Genomic DNA, 18,064 nt, shown 5'->3' with positions numbered 1-18,064 from the left:
CTGATGACATACATGTTATTTTTTCTACAATATATAATTGTATTAATAAGAGATATTGTAATAGTTTTGTCAATAATAATAACCTAATAAACCATGACACCAACAAAAACGAGAATAACATACCGCCGTATTTATCAACAGAACATAACAGTATCTTTAGTTTTTATTTTGCAAACAAGTACAATATTATTCTCATACTGTTTATGAAAATTGCTATTTTTAATAATATATGTTACTTAAATGTATTGTGCAGTAGCATATTAATAAGGTAATGCATTGTGCATGTATCTAGCGTATATTTATAAAGTGTCCCCGCATTATATAGTTTTGCATCATATATATGTTGCAATTAATCTCAAAATGGATTTTCATTCTGTTTTTATCCATCGACCGAGTGTTTTCTGAAGAAGATTTAGGTGTGTAAATAATTAATTGATTTCATTAGGCTTTAAAAAAAAATTCAAGGTATTACATTAATAGATATTTCGAATATCAGACATGGTTGCTTCTTTTAACAACTAATACCGTAATAATAAGAGTATATCTAACAGATCGCTATTTAATATACAATTATTGGAAAACAATATAATATTAATTAAATCACAGATTAAAGTTGTTATCATTTCGTGATGAAGTTGCTCTTAAGATTTCATCAGTGGTCAAAAGTTAATAGACAACGTTAGATACATATAGACATTCCTACATTAATTGTTGGTGTTGTCAAGTGTAATTATATATATGGTGTTGTTACAAATATTCATTATTCAAATAAACTTAATATACGCACTTTTGAATAGTTATATTTACTGTTTCTAAAATTTTTGTTTAATTAATAGTTGATATTATATATTCCTGACTTTAATTAATAGGCTGAAATGATAGATCCCTGACCATTTTGCTTGACGACTAGAAGCATATGATATTTATCTTTTAACAAAATATATTCGTTTGTGTTATACCAAGTCGACAGCCAAGGATTGTATTCTTAAATAACAGTACCCGCGACTCAGCCCGTGTGGAATTTAACTTTATTTTTCTAAAATAAAAGTAGCCTTAGTTAAATTCTTATTACATTAGTTACCTGCGTTTCGTCAAAAGTTTCGTCAAAATCGATCCAGCCATTTCAGAGATTAGCCGGAAGAAGGTAGGCAGACAGACAAAAAATGTCATTTTGGTGGATGTACCGTATTTATATTCATATGCATGTAGTAAAAAACAGTTATTTCAATATTACAAACAGACACTCCAATTTTATTTATATGTATAGATGATACTCAACCAATATTACTAAGTAGTAAAGAGGAAATGAAAATATTTTAATTACTTCCACTAGGCTTGACTTTCTTGCAGTTAAAATTGAGGATAGATTGAAAATAAATTTATTTATCTGAATACTGAACCTAAACTACAGTTTATCTATGACCCCACACTAGGCTGTGCATATATTGTGGAAGTCAATGCAAGAAAAAATATCTATGAAACTGCTTAAGCTTTTCTTGTTTGGAAACATTTCAGGCACTTACATAGATACAATTTTGTCTGAAATGTTTGAATGAACTCATTCTCCTCTCTTCTCTTCTGTTTCCTGTACCCAACAGTCTGCTGTGAATTTACTGTATAATTTTGGAATGCAATACAATAAATAAATAATAATAAATAAATTTTATTCAATTCTCATAAAGGCGTTTTCAACTCAAACGTGTTAATTGCTCTGTGCATTTATAAACCAATCTCTAATTGTATTGGCTCTCATTCTGTATCTATAAATATCATTCACAATACTTATCTACGAGGATTATTACAACAATTAATGTGTCGCATGAGTTTACACCAATAATCGTTATCACGCTTGTTTATGGACCCCTCGTGGAAATGTACTCAAAGGTCGGACGATTACTGACCCCCTGCGATGTGACGCTGGAAATGATGACACAGCCATCGTAGTTGCTTCTCACTATCAGTGGCGGGCCTGATATACAGCCATAACATTACCCAGCTGGGGGGAGATTGTAAGTAATGAAGAACTAGTGATGCCATCGCTAGCAATGTTGGCTCCTCCCTAGAAACCATAGAGGTTAATCGTAATGATGGACTAATGGAACCTTCACTGGTGCATTTCATTATGCTACATTACAAAAAATATCTGTTCACAGTTTAGGCTTTGTGCAAACTTTTTTGTCGCCAAGTGGTGTCCTCGATTACCATCAGATGGTCGTTAGATTGATTGCAAATTTAGTTACAAAAAGAATAAGGCTTTCCAGAATGTGATGATAGAATAGTGAACCCGCTTAGGCTGACTCTATGGTATAGATAGGCCTAAGGAAATACCAGTGAAACATAGATTAGGATTCAGCTGTAGGATCCAGATAATATTAGTTATTTATAAAATAAACCATAGATTTTTTAAATATTTGTGTAACTTTTTTTTTGTTATAGAAGAGAAAAAAGTATACTCTGTCTATACAGTTCATGATTTTAAAACTATTTAATTGAAAGTTCCTTTGTTTTCTTTTATATTAAAATGTATTTTTTTTATTTAATCATATTATATGTACATATAGCATATTTGTTGATGTATGAGTAATCATGCATTACGGATATAATATTGAAATTAGATCAAGTTGTGGAAGGTTAAGTTTCTCATGCTAATGTATTTGTATATTTTATCAGATTGTATTTGTACGGTTAATACATTGTATGTCTGTGTATTAGAATAAACTAATTATACTTGACCAATTCCAGTTAACTTTCCTAACATTCATATCAACAAACAAACTGACAAGTCGACAACGCGATGCTCTGTTTGTAAATACAGCAATTAATAATTCTTAGAAGCGGTATGTAAATAAATAAATTATACTCGTAAGGAAAATCCCTAAGATACCAAGGACTATTATTATACCTGTAAAAACCTATAATTACTTAGTGTTTTGATTTGTCGAAGCTGAATATCCATAACAAATTACATTAAAGTTTTTTTTATAGGATATCTACGCTTTGGTGAGTTCGCATAGGACCTGTATAACTTAATTTTGCCTTCCCTTTTTTATTACCTAACTACACGACAAACGTTGTGAAAATTCCAAATATTTTTTTTTATGGATAATAATGGAATGGTGCACCCGCCCGCACTAACGGTTTACGCTGGCGGGACACTAGTGGAAGATGATGAGCATGAGGTCAGGTCAGTTAGATCATAGTGACAAATTCACCAAGAATACATCATGATGGTTTCCAGGGGGATCCGGGTGGTCAACCTGACATGGTACATTGCTAGTAATTAGATCATCAGTCCACATTACTAACAATCGCGTTTCCCCCAAACTGCTACATACTCGCACCTTGCAGTTTATATCGTCAATTTTAAGACGCATGCCAAAGAGTGGAACACACTTCCAGCTTTCGTGGTCCCGGAGAAATATAACCCCGTTTTCTTCAAATCTATGGTGAATAGATTTCTTCTGGGTAAGCGTGCAACATTCTAAATTTTGCCATAATTTTCCATCAGATGAGGTTAAGACCAAGCGCAAATCCATAGTAATATTAAAAATAGAATATAACACGTAAAAGTTCGAAGTATGTGAATTTTAAAAATATTGTAATAATTTGAGGTGAAGTTGATTTTATAATCCAATATCATTTTATCACCAATGTCATACATGAGATAGATTTTACAAAAATTGTAACAGACGCAAATTCATAAATTGATAAATATGTATTTTGTATAGACTACTGTTAATCTGTAGAAATAAATAATATTGAAATGTCTGTGTGTAATTTCAAATTACCAGCTTTTAACTAAATGCATATGATTGGTTCATATTTGTATAAACAATTTATGAAGGGGCGGGGGGGGTAGCTTGTTTTGTTCAATTATCAGGGTGTTGTGATGTAACAAAATTTCGTTGTTTATAATATTGTTTGCGTAGGCGTTTATAATGTTAAGCCTCGGCAGGGCTTACGCAGTGGAGCTAACGTCGGCGTGTTGGCATAGTTGTCACTTGTTGCGTTCGTCCAGTGCATTCACCTTGTCAATCTTGTTTATTTCTTTATGTATGCTTTCAATATTGACATAATTAATTGTTTATTTGTTGCCATTTTATAATCAGCTGTGTATAGTTGTTGTGAAAAAAAGTGTTTTTGTTGTTAGTCTTTGTGCATTGTAATTGTTAAAGCTTATTATTTAGGTTTTGAACAATTTAAAAGTTTCCAATTTGATATTCTTTTTGTTATTTTTTTAATTGTGAACAGATTTTCGTGATTTTTTCGCTTATTTAAATTCGCCTACTCGTTCTGGTAAGGTTAATTCTGTTTAAGGTTAATTTTGTTATAAAATTATTGATTAATTTTATGTTTTAACTATACTAACTAACAACTATTGCTCTATACATGTCTACATAATTAGATGTATTTGAACATAAAAACGTTATTAAATTACGAACTTTTATAAAAATCGTTAAGTCCCTAACACTTCCGAGAGATCGCTTATTTTTCATATGTATATAACCACATATAAAGAACACGGTACTTATGTTTTTTTTTTATAATTAATTTCCATATTTTTTACAGAATTCAACTATGGACGGTCCAACTCGACCACCTCCATGTCAACTCCAAACTGCTGATAATCTTAACGACGAATTGAAAGAAAGACTGACAGTAAGCGACACAGAGAATGACAGCTGTCGATGTGATAAGACGCAGGGTGAGGTGAAAGTCAGAAGCAAGAGGTACGGCAGAGGAGCAGTCGAATCAGGTACCTACTTACTTACATACTACTTCAAAACAACCATACACCGACTCACTCAGAGCAGGATCTAGTTTGGTTTACAATAATTAAGTTTACAAGATAGAAGATGTAGGATGTGGAATATGCGATGTAAAACCCAAAATTTGCAACTATATAGGATTAGGAAAATACGCCTCAATCTTTCAGGCAGAAACTTACGCCTTAATTACATGTCTGGAAGTAATCCTAAGCCTTAACTACATCAATCAGAACATATACATTTATTCGGACATTCAAGCTGCTCTACTAGCACTTCACTCGTACGAAATCCGATCTTAACTTATTAGAAACTATATCTTGCTACTAAATGAAGTAGGAAGCAGAAATAATATTATACTAAGATGGGTCCCCGGGCACTCAAACATCGAAGGCAATAAAAATACCGACCATCTGGCAAAAAAAAAATACATACCCGTTCACGAATATACATAGTTATATTCGTGAACAGGTGTTGCTTGTAGAGTCTGGTCTGCTCTGATAACTGTAGCTGATTTATTTTATTAATCAAGTAGTAAATTTAATTATTTTTGCAAATTTCTATTTCATACAAAATCCTAAATATGTGATGTTGGACAAAATTTGTAACTTTGACAATCTTGCTATTTGGCAATTTGTAATAAAAGAAAATCCTAAATATGTAATGTTGAACGAGTCTGCGTTCCGAATGAGCGGTAGAATCGGAAAAATATTATATGACTATTCCAAAGTGAATGTTAGGTTAATTTAGATAAAGAAATAATCTTTATCTATTTCTATTACGTACATAATTATATACCAGGCAAAAGTCGTCCTACCCGCAAAAACAGCGCCATCTATGGAGCCGCCAGTTATATTTTTAAACCATCCTTTGAAATTGCGGTTATATAATTCAAAAGTCTCTTACCGTTTGAACGGTACATTATTTCAGACATAGAATATTATTATTTTAATGTATACAAAACTTATACCCTTAGGAGCGCCCTAGAGAAGCCGGGGCGGGACTCTAGTCATACATATAAAAAATAAAAATATAAGTATACATAATATAAAAAATAATACATACTTTATATTTATATTGTGAGGTAGAAAATATATATATTTTTGCGTTTATGTACGCTAATTTAAAAAATCACTATATCAATTATTATAGATTCTAGTTGTCACTCATATACTCTAGCAAGTTTCTTGTAATATTTAGTGTTCATTACAATCCATTCAATAAAAGAGCTATAATAAATATACAAATGTTAAAACAAAAAATAGACAGAGTAATAGAAAATCAATTCAATCAAACACTTGTGTTCAGAACTGATTCACGAATGAGATGGATCCGTCCTACTTACATGTGCATGGGTCTCATATTTTAGAGAGTATGACTGATTCTAGACTAACTCATTAATTCTAGACAACATTGTTATGACAAAAACATTGGTAATGCATAGTGTCAACAAAAAATAGAAGTGACTAATATAAATATTATAAAAACATAAGTAGGTGTGCTTGTTTACTAACTCACCAAAACTACAAATTTATACTTATAATTGTGTATATGTGTACGTTATAATTAAGATTTTATAATAAGATTATTACATCATACCTCGTATTATGTGTTACGCCAATCGATATACTAAATTACGATAACCTAAAGGGGTCAGTATCGGCTGACACTATCCTGCTCGAAGGACCAAATAATTATTTATAGTATACAAGGCGATTTACAAGGTATTTGCACTTTTTAACTTGATTATAGGGAGGAGTGTACCACATATCTAATATCAGGACAGTATATACCATATATTGAATATCGGTAAGGGAACGAATGGTTAAGTTGGTCAAGGGTGCCTAGACGGTCGTGGATATTATATCAACTTACAATTGATTATAGTCTATTATAGCCTTATTGTAATTATACATGTGTTCTTTAATATATTGTTTACTAGCTGACTCAGCGAACTCCGTTGCTTCTCAAAATTAAATATGTCTACAGATTTTTTGAAGCTTAGTTACGCAATAAATTTCTGAACGCACCCTGTTTGACAAGCGTCAGCAGTTTGTAAGGGAAAATAAAATTGTTGTTTTTATTATTTTACATGCAATATCTTCATATTTTATTACCGTTTATACCTTCCCTGGACTTCTATGAATATTTCAAGACTAAAATTAGCCAAATCGGTTCAACCGTTCTCGGGTTTTAGCGAGACTTACGAACAGCAATTAATTTTTATATATATAGATGTGTTTTATTTACTGTATGTTACAAATAAGGTATAGTCTACCTATCTAATTCCCTATAGTCTACCTACTTAGTATTATAATGTGAATGAAGATGTCAATATATTAGATAGCAACCACTAGTTGCTTGTTCAATAGAACGTATGTTGATGTATTGATTGTGTGACATATACTGGACATATTAGGTACTCTATTCCTGGTACCGCTAATAAATACATTTTAGAGGTATATGACAAGTATATGTGAGAATGAAGTATTGAATTAAAGAAGTTTTTAGGCTATTTGAAATAGAATAAGGTAAGCCTAGAAAGTTCGTAAATAAAACAAACAAGATAAGGGATCAACGGTTGACAAGAAAGTCACAGAAACACAACGGACAGGAGACAATGCGTGACCATAAAACAAATCAGAAATATAAAAAGAGTAGACCAAGATATCACCCATCATAGATGATATATCCCATTATTGCCATTGAGTAAACACAACTTATCTATGCATCATGATTAGTGCTCTCACAGGACACAAATTAAGCAAACATATGGCAAACCTAGGCCTGTGCACAACAAAAATCTGCATATTTTGCCAAACTGAAGAGGTAACGCCAGTACACATCCTATGTGGTTGTAGTCCACACATGCGTAAACTAAATATCTCCTTTGGAAAGTTTACACTCTATCCTGAGGAGATAAAAACCATCGCTCCTAAGAATATCTTTCAATTCTTGTTTCTGATGGAACTAGCTAGCGAACTTTGAAATAGGACGATATAGGTCGCAGTGCTACAGGTCTAAGCACCTGACAATAGCCAATTTTTGAAATATGCTGTAGTATGTTGAAATCGATGTCCTATGCGTTCTGTAAGTCTGAACCCATGCTTTATCGCATGATGAAAGACCCTCGAGAGGTCACTCGAGTACATATTAGTTCGTCACGAGACTTGACTGATAACGTTGTATTTATACTTTGATTTTACTTATTTATGTTGAGGTCAAATAATGTATTTCAGAAACTAATATACCTTACTACCTTATCGTCTGGGTTCTACCTTGTCATTTTTCACCTTACTACTCTTATTGGTTCGTTGGTTCGACTCTAATCGGCTGCAATTTCATTTCTATCAGTCGTACTGTATCGTCTATAACATATCAACCGTGAATATTCGTAACAAAACCAAAAGGATGATGATATAGCGTTTTAGCATACCGCTTTACTTTCGATGGAATTGGGTATATTCCTTGCACAGTGCAAACATCTGTATTCATGAGTATCATAGTTTGGATTGGTCTGGGCGTTTTCCACGTATATTTCAGGACAACAGGACAATTCATTCATTCACACAGCGCCATCTAGTCCCAAGCTAAGCAGAGCTTGTGTTATGAGTACTAGACAACTGATATAAATACATAGATATAATGTTTTTTTGTAAATAAATACATATTATACATAGAAAACACCCAGACCGATACAAACAATCATACTCATGAATACAAATGTTTGTACCGTGCGAGGAATCGAACCCACGACCATCGGATAGTAAAGCGGTGTGCTAAACCACTAGAACACCGAGGCTGTCAATATTGTTTATGTACTTACAAATAATATAGACATTTATATCAGTTGTCTGTTACTGAAATTGTCGTGGGTTATTATTATTATTAAAATGTGGACTAAACTAAATACAATTGTGAGTAGCTATGACGTGGTCTGGTGTTTTGATAGTCATGCTCACTAAAATGTCCATTACTTGTGGCGGCGTGGTGGGCCGAGATCATTGGGCTCCCTAAAATATGGTCGAGCGCAGTGATAATGGCTCACCCGTCATACTCGTGAACGGGTGCTGCTTATAGCTCTGGTCTGCTCTAATCACTATGACTGATTTCATCTTATTAATTGTTGTTGTGTGTTCAATATTTTTTCTATTTGAGTATTTAATTGAATTAGTGCTAATCGGTGGTTTGTATTCACACACTTAAACTTAAATTGTAAGTAAGAATAAATTATTTAAAAGAGCAACACACAAGTTTCTTGCTTGTTCTTCTTGTGATGAGACAGCATTCCGAATGAGCGGTAGATTAAAAAAAAAAACGTTATGACTATTCAAAAGTGCTTCAATGTAAGTTTATTTGAATAAATTATTTTCTATTTTCTATTCTTTCCACAACGACTTTACCGCGGTACGTACTCTAAAGAAAATAATCAAAACAAAAAAATAAATTACTTTATAGACTGACGCAGAGATCTTTTGTGTAGACACGAATCTACTAATGATAATTAATTTTTCAATGGTCGTTCTGTGTACAAACTCCTCGTTAAAAATCTGTTAATAATAGCCACAACTTCATCAGTCTATTTTTTACGACTATAATGGTGTATGAAGTCATAACTGTGGTATAAATTGATATGCTATAGATCTAGGTAGTGCCTACTTGCAACTTTGGCATGATATTTACGAACCGATACAATAGCACGGGATTTTCATTTAATGTTAGACATAGACACACCTACATAAATGTACATTCTAAATAAACTGTTATTTAAAAAAAAAGTAATTCAAATTAATTTCTTGCCAGGAAAACTGGACGATAGGTAAAAATTAATGAGACCCGATGGTCGTGGGTTCGATTCCTTGCATGGTACAAACATTTGTATTTATGAGTATTATTAGGTAGGAGTATCGGTCTGGGTGTTTTCTATGTATATGTATTTATTTTCACAAAAATTGCATCTAGTACATATAATACAAGTTCTGCTTAGATTGCGACTAGATGGCGTTGTGTGAATTGTCTTGAGATATAAAAAAAACTAGATTGTATTATTATTTCACATGTATGATAGTTTATAATGTATTTAGAATATGGGTCATTAGTAGCCTAAAATAAATAAATATTGATGATATATTTAGGTCTAAACTTTGATCACAGGACTGACACATGAGTGCGGAGTATTCGGCGCCATTGGCACCGGGGATTGGCCGACACAAGTCGATGTCGCACAAGTAATATGTTTGGGGCTCGTCGCTCTGCAACACAGGTGAAATTTTACAGCTAAATCTTACTAATATTATAAACGCGAAAGTTTGTAAGCATAAATGGATATTTGTTACTCTTTCACGTCAAAACTACTGAACAGATTTTGATGAAACTTTCCAGTATAGCTTATATATCAGAATAACACATAGGCTATAATTTATATATATTATGTAAATTGGACGAAATATAAAGATAAATGTCAAGTAAGTGTGACGTAGACAAAATTGCGTCGGTCAGCTAGTTTTTTTTAATTTTTTTTTTTACTTTTATTTTTTTCGGACTACTCTAATGCTGTTGGCCGCAGCTGGCCTTTACAGCTTCACCGGACGTTAGGGGGCGAGTGCAGATGGCACTCTAAACCCGCGGAAGGACTTATAGAGTTGCGGAAGGCCACCTCCCGCCTGAGGGATACGACTTTAGTCAGATGGCACTACTAGGGGTTTGAACCTCGGCTTAGGCCGTCGTAATTTCGATCCCCGTTTGAATTGGACGGAGGATCGATCGGAGGGGTGTCAGCTAGTGTATACGTATAAGTATTTGCATCTTGGTGCTCAGTCTTTTACCCCCGGATAAACCAAAACTTATTTTATTAAATGAATAAAAGAATCTACCACGTATCTATCTATATGATTATTTACACATTTTACTAACTTAGTTAAACAGTTTTTGTATCATACACTGTCCATCAAAGTATTTCTTATCGTATTTGTCCTCTGTGAGCAATAATTGCTAGTAACACCTTGTTATTTACCTACAATAACCCTAAAATAATAAATGTATGTATTTTTAAATCATACCTCTTACAGAGGACAAGAGTCAGCTGGTATAGTGACATCGGAAGGCAAAAGTGCGCGCACATTCAATTCTCACAAAGGGATGGGTCTTATCAATAACATATTCAACGACGAAGCTATGAAGAAACTAAAAGGCAATTTGGGCATCGGTCACACACGGTAAATAAATTTTTGATATATAATAGTAATCGATAATATGATATATTGATTTACGAAATCGATATTACAATGTCTGTTATAAAGGTAGATTGGTTATTATGAATAAATGTCTGGGTCACGACGTATCATTATTATTATTATTACATAGTATAAAACAATATAAATTACATGGATGTATATCTTATCAAAACCGGGATTAATAATATTATAAACGCGAAATTTTGTAAGTATGGGTGGATGTTTGTTGCTACTTCACGCAAAAATTAATTAACGGACTTTGATGAAATTTTACAGTAATATAACTTATACATTAGAATAACATATAGGCTATGATTTAAAAGGATTTTATGCAAATGGGCGATATAATGATAAATGTTGCAGTCGAGGTTGCGCGGGTCAGCTAGTCAAAAATAAATTTAGTTGTGATTCTTGTCAATTCTTCTCAATTGAATCTATAGGCTGAACTGGATGATATGGAAAAAATATAGGAATATCCTTGCTACAAACATGATTGGATGAATAAACCTGTAATCATATCATGATATTGTGAATAGGTATTCAACGTCAGCTGCATCAGAAGAGGTGAATTGTCAACCATTCGTGGTGCATACCGCACACGGCGCGCTGGCCGTGGCTCACAATGGAGAGCTGGTGAACTGCAGCAGCCTCAGGAAAATGGTAAGTGCAATGTTTCTAGCTGATAGGCCTCATGCATAAATGATGTAATATGAATGTCATGAATTTTTGAACCGTCCTGGTCACATTTGTGAGATCCACTAGTGTGACGTCCATATTTTGTAATTTTACGCTAATAGGTACCTCGAGTTTAAACTTGTCAATAAACAATAGAAAAATTATATAAAGGAATAAGAAGTTGGAAATATCTTTAAGTGTTTTGTTAATTGTTAAAATTTTGTGTTAATGATATATTTTTCGCTGTTAGAACTTGTTTTACTTTATTATGTTATATATATGTTATGTACAGATTGTCCTCCTATAGAATAGAAAATAATTTATTCAAATAAACTTAATTTAAGCACTTTTGAATAGTCAAAATTTTTTTCAAATCTACCGCTTATTCGGAAAGCTGTCTCATCACAAGAAGAATAAGCAAGAAACTTGTGTGTTGCTCTTTTAAACAATCCTTGTAAGTTCACATTTTACAAGTCGAAACGTGTGAATACAAACTACCTACCAGCACTAATTTATTTAGGCTCAAATATAAAAACACAATAAGATTAAATCAGTCGTAGTGATAAGAGCAGACCAGTCCCTACAAGCAGCACTCGTTCACGAGTATGACGGATGAGCCAGCCATCACTGCGCTCGACCATATTTTAGGTTTATATTTCTATATAGCGTGTTCGGGTGTGGTGTCTGGGAGTTCACGAAATTAAAAAGGCAGGAGACTTAATCACTGATATAATACGCTATTCCTGTGCTACATGATATATAAGACTGGGGATGGACGTGCAGTAGATCCGCTATGCAACGCGATGTAATCTGATCGTATTTGTATTCATACTGTATATGTGTGTGCATGGCACACCTACATATTAGATTTTGAATTGTAAAACGTTACAATATCAAGGACGCTCCCACGCCTTGTCACACAATGTCACACTGACTACCCCTCCCTTAATTTGTGACATTATTTATGGACAAGCAGCCTACTGTCGAATCGTCTTCCGATCCAATGTTGTCGGATTGCGTCACTTCGCACCTTGTTGTAAATTACACAAGCAATGTATTTATGATTTAGTTGTCAATGAATCTTTTATCTGTTATTGTTATAGATTTATTCAGTTTAGTCCTGATTATGTTTTAAAAGATTGGTACAAAAATTGATTGTACTGAAATCTGTATATTTTTTTATGTTTGATAATGGAATGGTGCTCCCACCTGCACTAACGGTTTACGCTGGCGGGGCAACAGTGGAGGATGATAAGATGAAAATGAGGTCAGGTCAGTTAGCCCATCGTGACAAATTCACCAGGAATTTATCACAAAGGGGAACCGCGTGGAGGTCAACCTGACATGGTACATTGCTAGTAATGGATTTATGAGTCCACATTACTACAGATTTCTGTTCCAATTATGGCAAACATCATCTTTGGAGAGATCACCTGACCTTTTTAACAACAAGTTTTATTATGATTGATGAGTTTATTTATTGTTATGATTTATATTTTTATTTATAAAATGAAGTATGTTTGATATACAGGTACTTGGACGAGGAGTAGGGTTATCCACACATTCAGATTCAGAGCTGATCACGCAGGCGTTATGCCTGAATCCGCCGGAAGGGGAGACCAATGGACCCGACTGGCCTGCGAGGATTAATAATCTCATGAGGTATGTACACTATCAGATTAAGTGATAAAATCTCAAACTGGGAAATAAAAATAAGAACTAAAGTAATAGATATACTATCGCGAATAGATCACTTAAAATTAAGCTGGATAGGGCATATATTATAATGCAAAGTGAACAACTGGAGCAAAGAAGTGACTCTTTGGTATCATAGAAAGGGACTAGAATGGTCGAAATGGCCAAAGAACTCTATGGAAGGACGGCTTCAACCTGGCTCTGGGACTGCTCTGGAATAGTATTGCGGAAGACAGAGGTCAATGGAGTGAGCTAGAGCAGGCCTGTGCCAAAAGCACACCGAGTTGCGGGATATTCTGTAAACTACGGAATGTACCCTAATCTTGGAAAAAAGGCTTATTATGTATACTATAATCACGAATACTATATAATCTTAAATACGAAATACTCATCTGCGTTATATAATCGTCAAGCAACTTGGTTTATAAGTTTTCGATTGAAGAGTAAAAAAGATAAGGCAGTGAAATTACAGAATAAGGACATAAAATCTTAGTCCTTAAGAATGGCTACTCATGAGTCTTATCACGATCTTCATATGTTAACGTGATCTTCGTAATACTGTTTACTTTTGTTGCTTGTACCCATAAAAAGTAAGTTTGTAGGACATTGTGTTTCTGTAAAAGGGTGTTAATGTTCTATTTTCTTTGTGGCTTCTCTGGATATTCAAGATTGCAAAAATTTATATTTTTGGGTGAGTGATTAAGTATTTTAATCGCTTAGTTGTATATAATTATGATTAAATTAAAGTTTTAGATTTATACATGACAGTTTCACAACTTCATATGGTTCACGGAGTATAAAATGTTATTGTACCTATGTGAAACAAGGCAATGAACTTGTTACGATAATGACCGTACAAATTACAATATCACTAATTAAAAATTTTGAACAACATTATGTTTGACTAATCTATAATTTTGTTATCATTTTAATATTATTATAATTAGTTTCCTCAATAATTTGTTATATACAATATACAAATTCCTTGCCAATTAATTTAAGTTTTCTTTGACTCCATTAGTTTTCTTTGAGCCCTTCACAATTATATATGTATTACTGAAATGGACAAAAATTATTCATACAAAAAACTTCACGTTCATAAGCGGCTAAAATTTCCTACATGAATGAATGATTTTTGATTTGATTTAGTACAACATCTTAGATTTAATATTCGATGAAATTTCTTTTATAGATACTAAAGAACATTTTTGTGTTTTTATACATAACATATCGTATTGGGGCCATTCGGATAGTGCGAAGATATACTTAGTGTCTTTAAAAAAATGTATTCTCATGTTTTATAGAATGTTTGAATGAATGAATCTGGCACGAAAGGACCAAAAATGAATACTCGTATATTCGGTTTACAGTTCGACATTTTATTAAGATATTTTGATTATAAACTTTTTCTTTCACTAGGCTGGCTCCGCTGAGTTACTCGCTGGTTATTATGCTCAAAGACAAGATATATGCTGTCCGAGATCCATACGGGAACAGGCCGCTGTGTCTTGGCAAGATTCTGCCCCTTGGATCTTCGTGTGAGTATTACTGAATAACAATATTTACGATTTCATTTCCGTTAGGACGAACAGAAAGAGAGCGAGAGAGAGAGATAGAGATAACCGAGTGTTAACATCTATTTTTAGTCCTAATACTTCATTTATTATCATAACTATCATACTATCATGACAGAGACCTGAATGCTAACATCTCTTTTTACTTTTAATACTACATTTGTATTCATAAATTGTCTCAAAAATAGAGAGAGAGAGAGAGAGAGAGAGAGTTAGGGAGAACCGAGTACTATAGACTTGTATGTTTGATACAAATCCTTCTTAGTATATATTCCTAACCTGACTCGTGCAAAGAGAAAGGGAGAGAGAACTGAATCCTATTTATTTATATTTTTAGCTACAACTCTTGAAAATTCTCTTAAAAAGTTTTCAAAAGTTATGTCTCATCATGTTGGTTGCTACATGCATCGTCCGTTTTCATAGGTTCTCATTTTCATCTAAATGTGCAGCTGCCTGATATTTAATCAATCTTCATCAGACGGCAAATAATGTTAATATTAATACTAAAGATGAAATAAATATTAACCTACATGATACTCTCATATATATAGACGTATATCAGTCTTCATTAAACATGTGGAAATCATTACTAATATGTAAAACTAACAGTGCCCGCGGTTTTACCCGCATGAAATTTGTAGCTTATGCATTATTGCGATGTATAAGCTATATTACTGTAAAGTTTCATCAAAATCCGTTAAATAGTTTTTGCGTGAAAGAGTTACAAACATCCATCCATACTCACAAACTTTTGTTTATAATATCAGTAAGATAGTGCAATTATATTATTGACAGCCTCGACCGCTTTACTTCCCATGATAGCAGGTTCGATTCCTCACGGTGCAACCATTTGTATTTATGAGTATGAGTCTGTCGGTCGATTGATCGGTCTGGGTTTTTTTCATGTATATTATACGTGTACAATGTACAAGAAATAATATTAGTTGTCTAATATCCATAACACAAGCTCTGCGTTATCCAGGGTGAAAAAAATGACAGAGACAGATGTTCAATTCCACACCGTATCTGTTATACATTCTGTCTAGTCCATATGTCCAAACATTCATGTCATAGGTGGTAGCTATCACTTAAAATCAGATAGATTCATATCAGAAAACAAGTGTAATTACTATATACATTTGAGAATATTGTATCAAACTTAAAATTTGCTACTTAACACTTACTTGATCTACAAATTAGACAATTTAAATAAAAATAATAGTACTACTTGTTAATACAAATTCTTTCAAATGCCACTATTTAGTGTAACCCTAACCTGAGGTGATACGGCACGATGGATTTATGAAAAATATTATTGAGGCAAAAATACATGGAAACAGGGGGAGGGGAAGACCAAGGCAAGACATCAAGCAAAATAAACACAAAATGGGAGTCGTGTCGTAACAACAGTTAAAGAGCATGATGGAAGATCGTGAAAAGTGGCAAGAGCTCCACCGACAAGACGAGAAGACGACGCTCTTGTCGGTGAATCTCTTGCTTCTTAATTCTTAAATTATGAATAATTAAACCTAAGGTTAAATTTTCATCGGGTTTTACTTCCAATATCTGCGTGTGTTTAAAAGAAAATACTTTTTTCAGATGCGTACAAACAGTCATCAGCTCAGCATGCTGCGGGTAACGCATGAATTATATCATTATAAAGTTCAGTTCACACTTGGTACATTTTTATAATAGAATAGAATAGAAAATAATTTATTCAAGTAAAGTTAATTTAAGCATTTTTGAATAGAAATCACATATTTTTTAATCTACCGCTCATTCGGAAAGCTGTCTCATCACAAGAAGAATGAGCAAGAAACTTGTGTGTTGCTCTTTTAAATAATCGTTTACAGTTTTAAGTCGAAACGTGTGACTATAGACAACTAATAGTAATCTAATAATATTTATTCGTTATCTTTTTGTTTCTTACTTCCTAGTAACAAGAGATAACATTGTACCCAGTGTGAACCGTATATCATTAATATTAATTAATAATTTGGTATTTCATAAGGGGCTATCCATAAACGTCACGACATTTTCAGATATTTTTAGCCACTGTTACAACTGGTTACAAGTTAATAGTTAAAATTTGAGCTTTTATACAAAAATAGAAATACGGTCTCGCAAAATCTAAGAACTCCTGGATTTCAAGATTATTTACAACTAGCTGCAACCGCGACTTCGTCCACGTGGAATTTAACATTATTTTTCTAAAATAAAAGTAGCTTAAGTTACTCCTTATTACATCAGCTACCTGCCAGTAAAAGTCGCGTTAAATCGGTCCAGCCATTTCAGAGATTAGCCGGAACAAACAGACAGACAGACAAAAATTGTAAAAAATGTTGTTTTGGTGTATGTACCGTATTTATATTTATTTATATGCATGTAGTAAAAGACGGTTATTTCAATATTACAAACAGACACTCCAATTTTATTTATATGTATAGATACTTTTTTGTGACTTTCAAACCTGTGCTTTACAATATCACGCTTTGTCGTCTCCACTTTGACGTGTGATTTATGGATGACCCCTAATATAATATAAAACTTATCCATCTTGTAACTTTATAATTGTACTGATTACTTGGTTAACTGAACTGGTTTATTGACCAATAAAATGATTGCTAAGTTATATATTATTGCATGTTATGCGCACGCAAACGAGGTGTGTATCCGCTTAATTATAAGTTTAATTTTAATGAACAAAAGATCATTTCATATTGATTAATAAAAAGAGACTTCTTACATAGTCGTGATTTTAACTTTTTAAGACCTAATTCTATTCTTCGCAGCTTGATTTCTAAGCTATGCACTAGTTAAAAAATGAGACATAATAAATTATTATAATAATAATAACTTGTATCAAAAATGGCAAAGCATGAAACATATCAAGGGCGTCACAATGTTATTTATGACGTCAGTGATTCTGTCAATGTAATATATCGTTTTCCATCAGATGGGCCGGCATCTTTGAATCCTATCACCTATTTTATTAGCGTTAGATTTATTTACCAGGTTTATTGACTTTTATCCACTAGTCCAATTCAATCGGATCATATGGAAGCGTAATCACCATTTTCATTCTTAAACTGATGTTGATAAACTGCTTCTTAAATGACTT

At 33.0% G+C, this 18,064-nt stretch overlaps 1 protein-coding gene across 1 annotated transcript in view; it reads left to right on the top strand.

Moving 5' to 3' along the window:
* The window catches only part of LOC131850346 (amidophosphoribosyltransferase-like), a 30,905-nt gene that overhangs the window by 5,732 nt on the left and 7,109 nt on the right, over positions 1–18,064 (top strand). Inside the window, exons 2-8 of the mRNA XM_059200557.1 lie at positions 4,570–4,756; positions 9,921–10,029; positions 10,835–10,981; positions 11,536–11,659; positions 13,206–13,336; positions 14,789–14,907; positions 16,543–16,578. Of these exons, the coding sequence (XP_059056540.1) occupies positions 4,579–4,756; positions 9,921–10,029; positions 10,835–10,981; positions 11,536–11,659; positions 13,206–13,336; positions 14,789–14,907; positions 16,543–16,578 (844 nt within the window). The 5' untranslated portion in view covers positions 4,570–4,578. The remainder of the gene's footprint in view (positions 1–4,569; positions 4,757–9,920; positions 10,030–10,834; positions 10,982–11,535; positions 11,660–13,205; positions 13,337–14,788; positions 14,908–16,542; positions 16,579–18,064) is intronic.

Source organism: Achroia grisella, unplaced genomic scaffold, assembly GCF_030625045.1.
Source record: "Achroia grisella isolate CSIRO2021 unplaced genomic scaffold, CSIRO_AGI_Agris_v1 utg754, whole genome shotgun sequence".
NCBI lineage: Eukaryota > Metazoa > Arthropoda > Insecta > Lepidoptera > Pyralidae > Achroia > Achroia grisella.
Note: the sequence above shows the minus strand (reverse complement) of the source record. Positions and strands in the feature narration are given on the sequence as shown.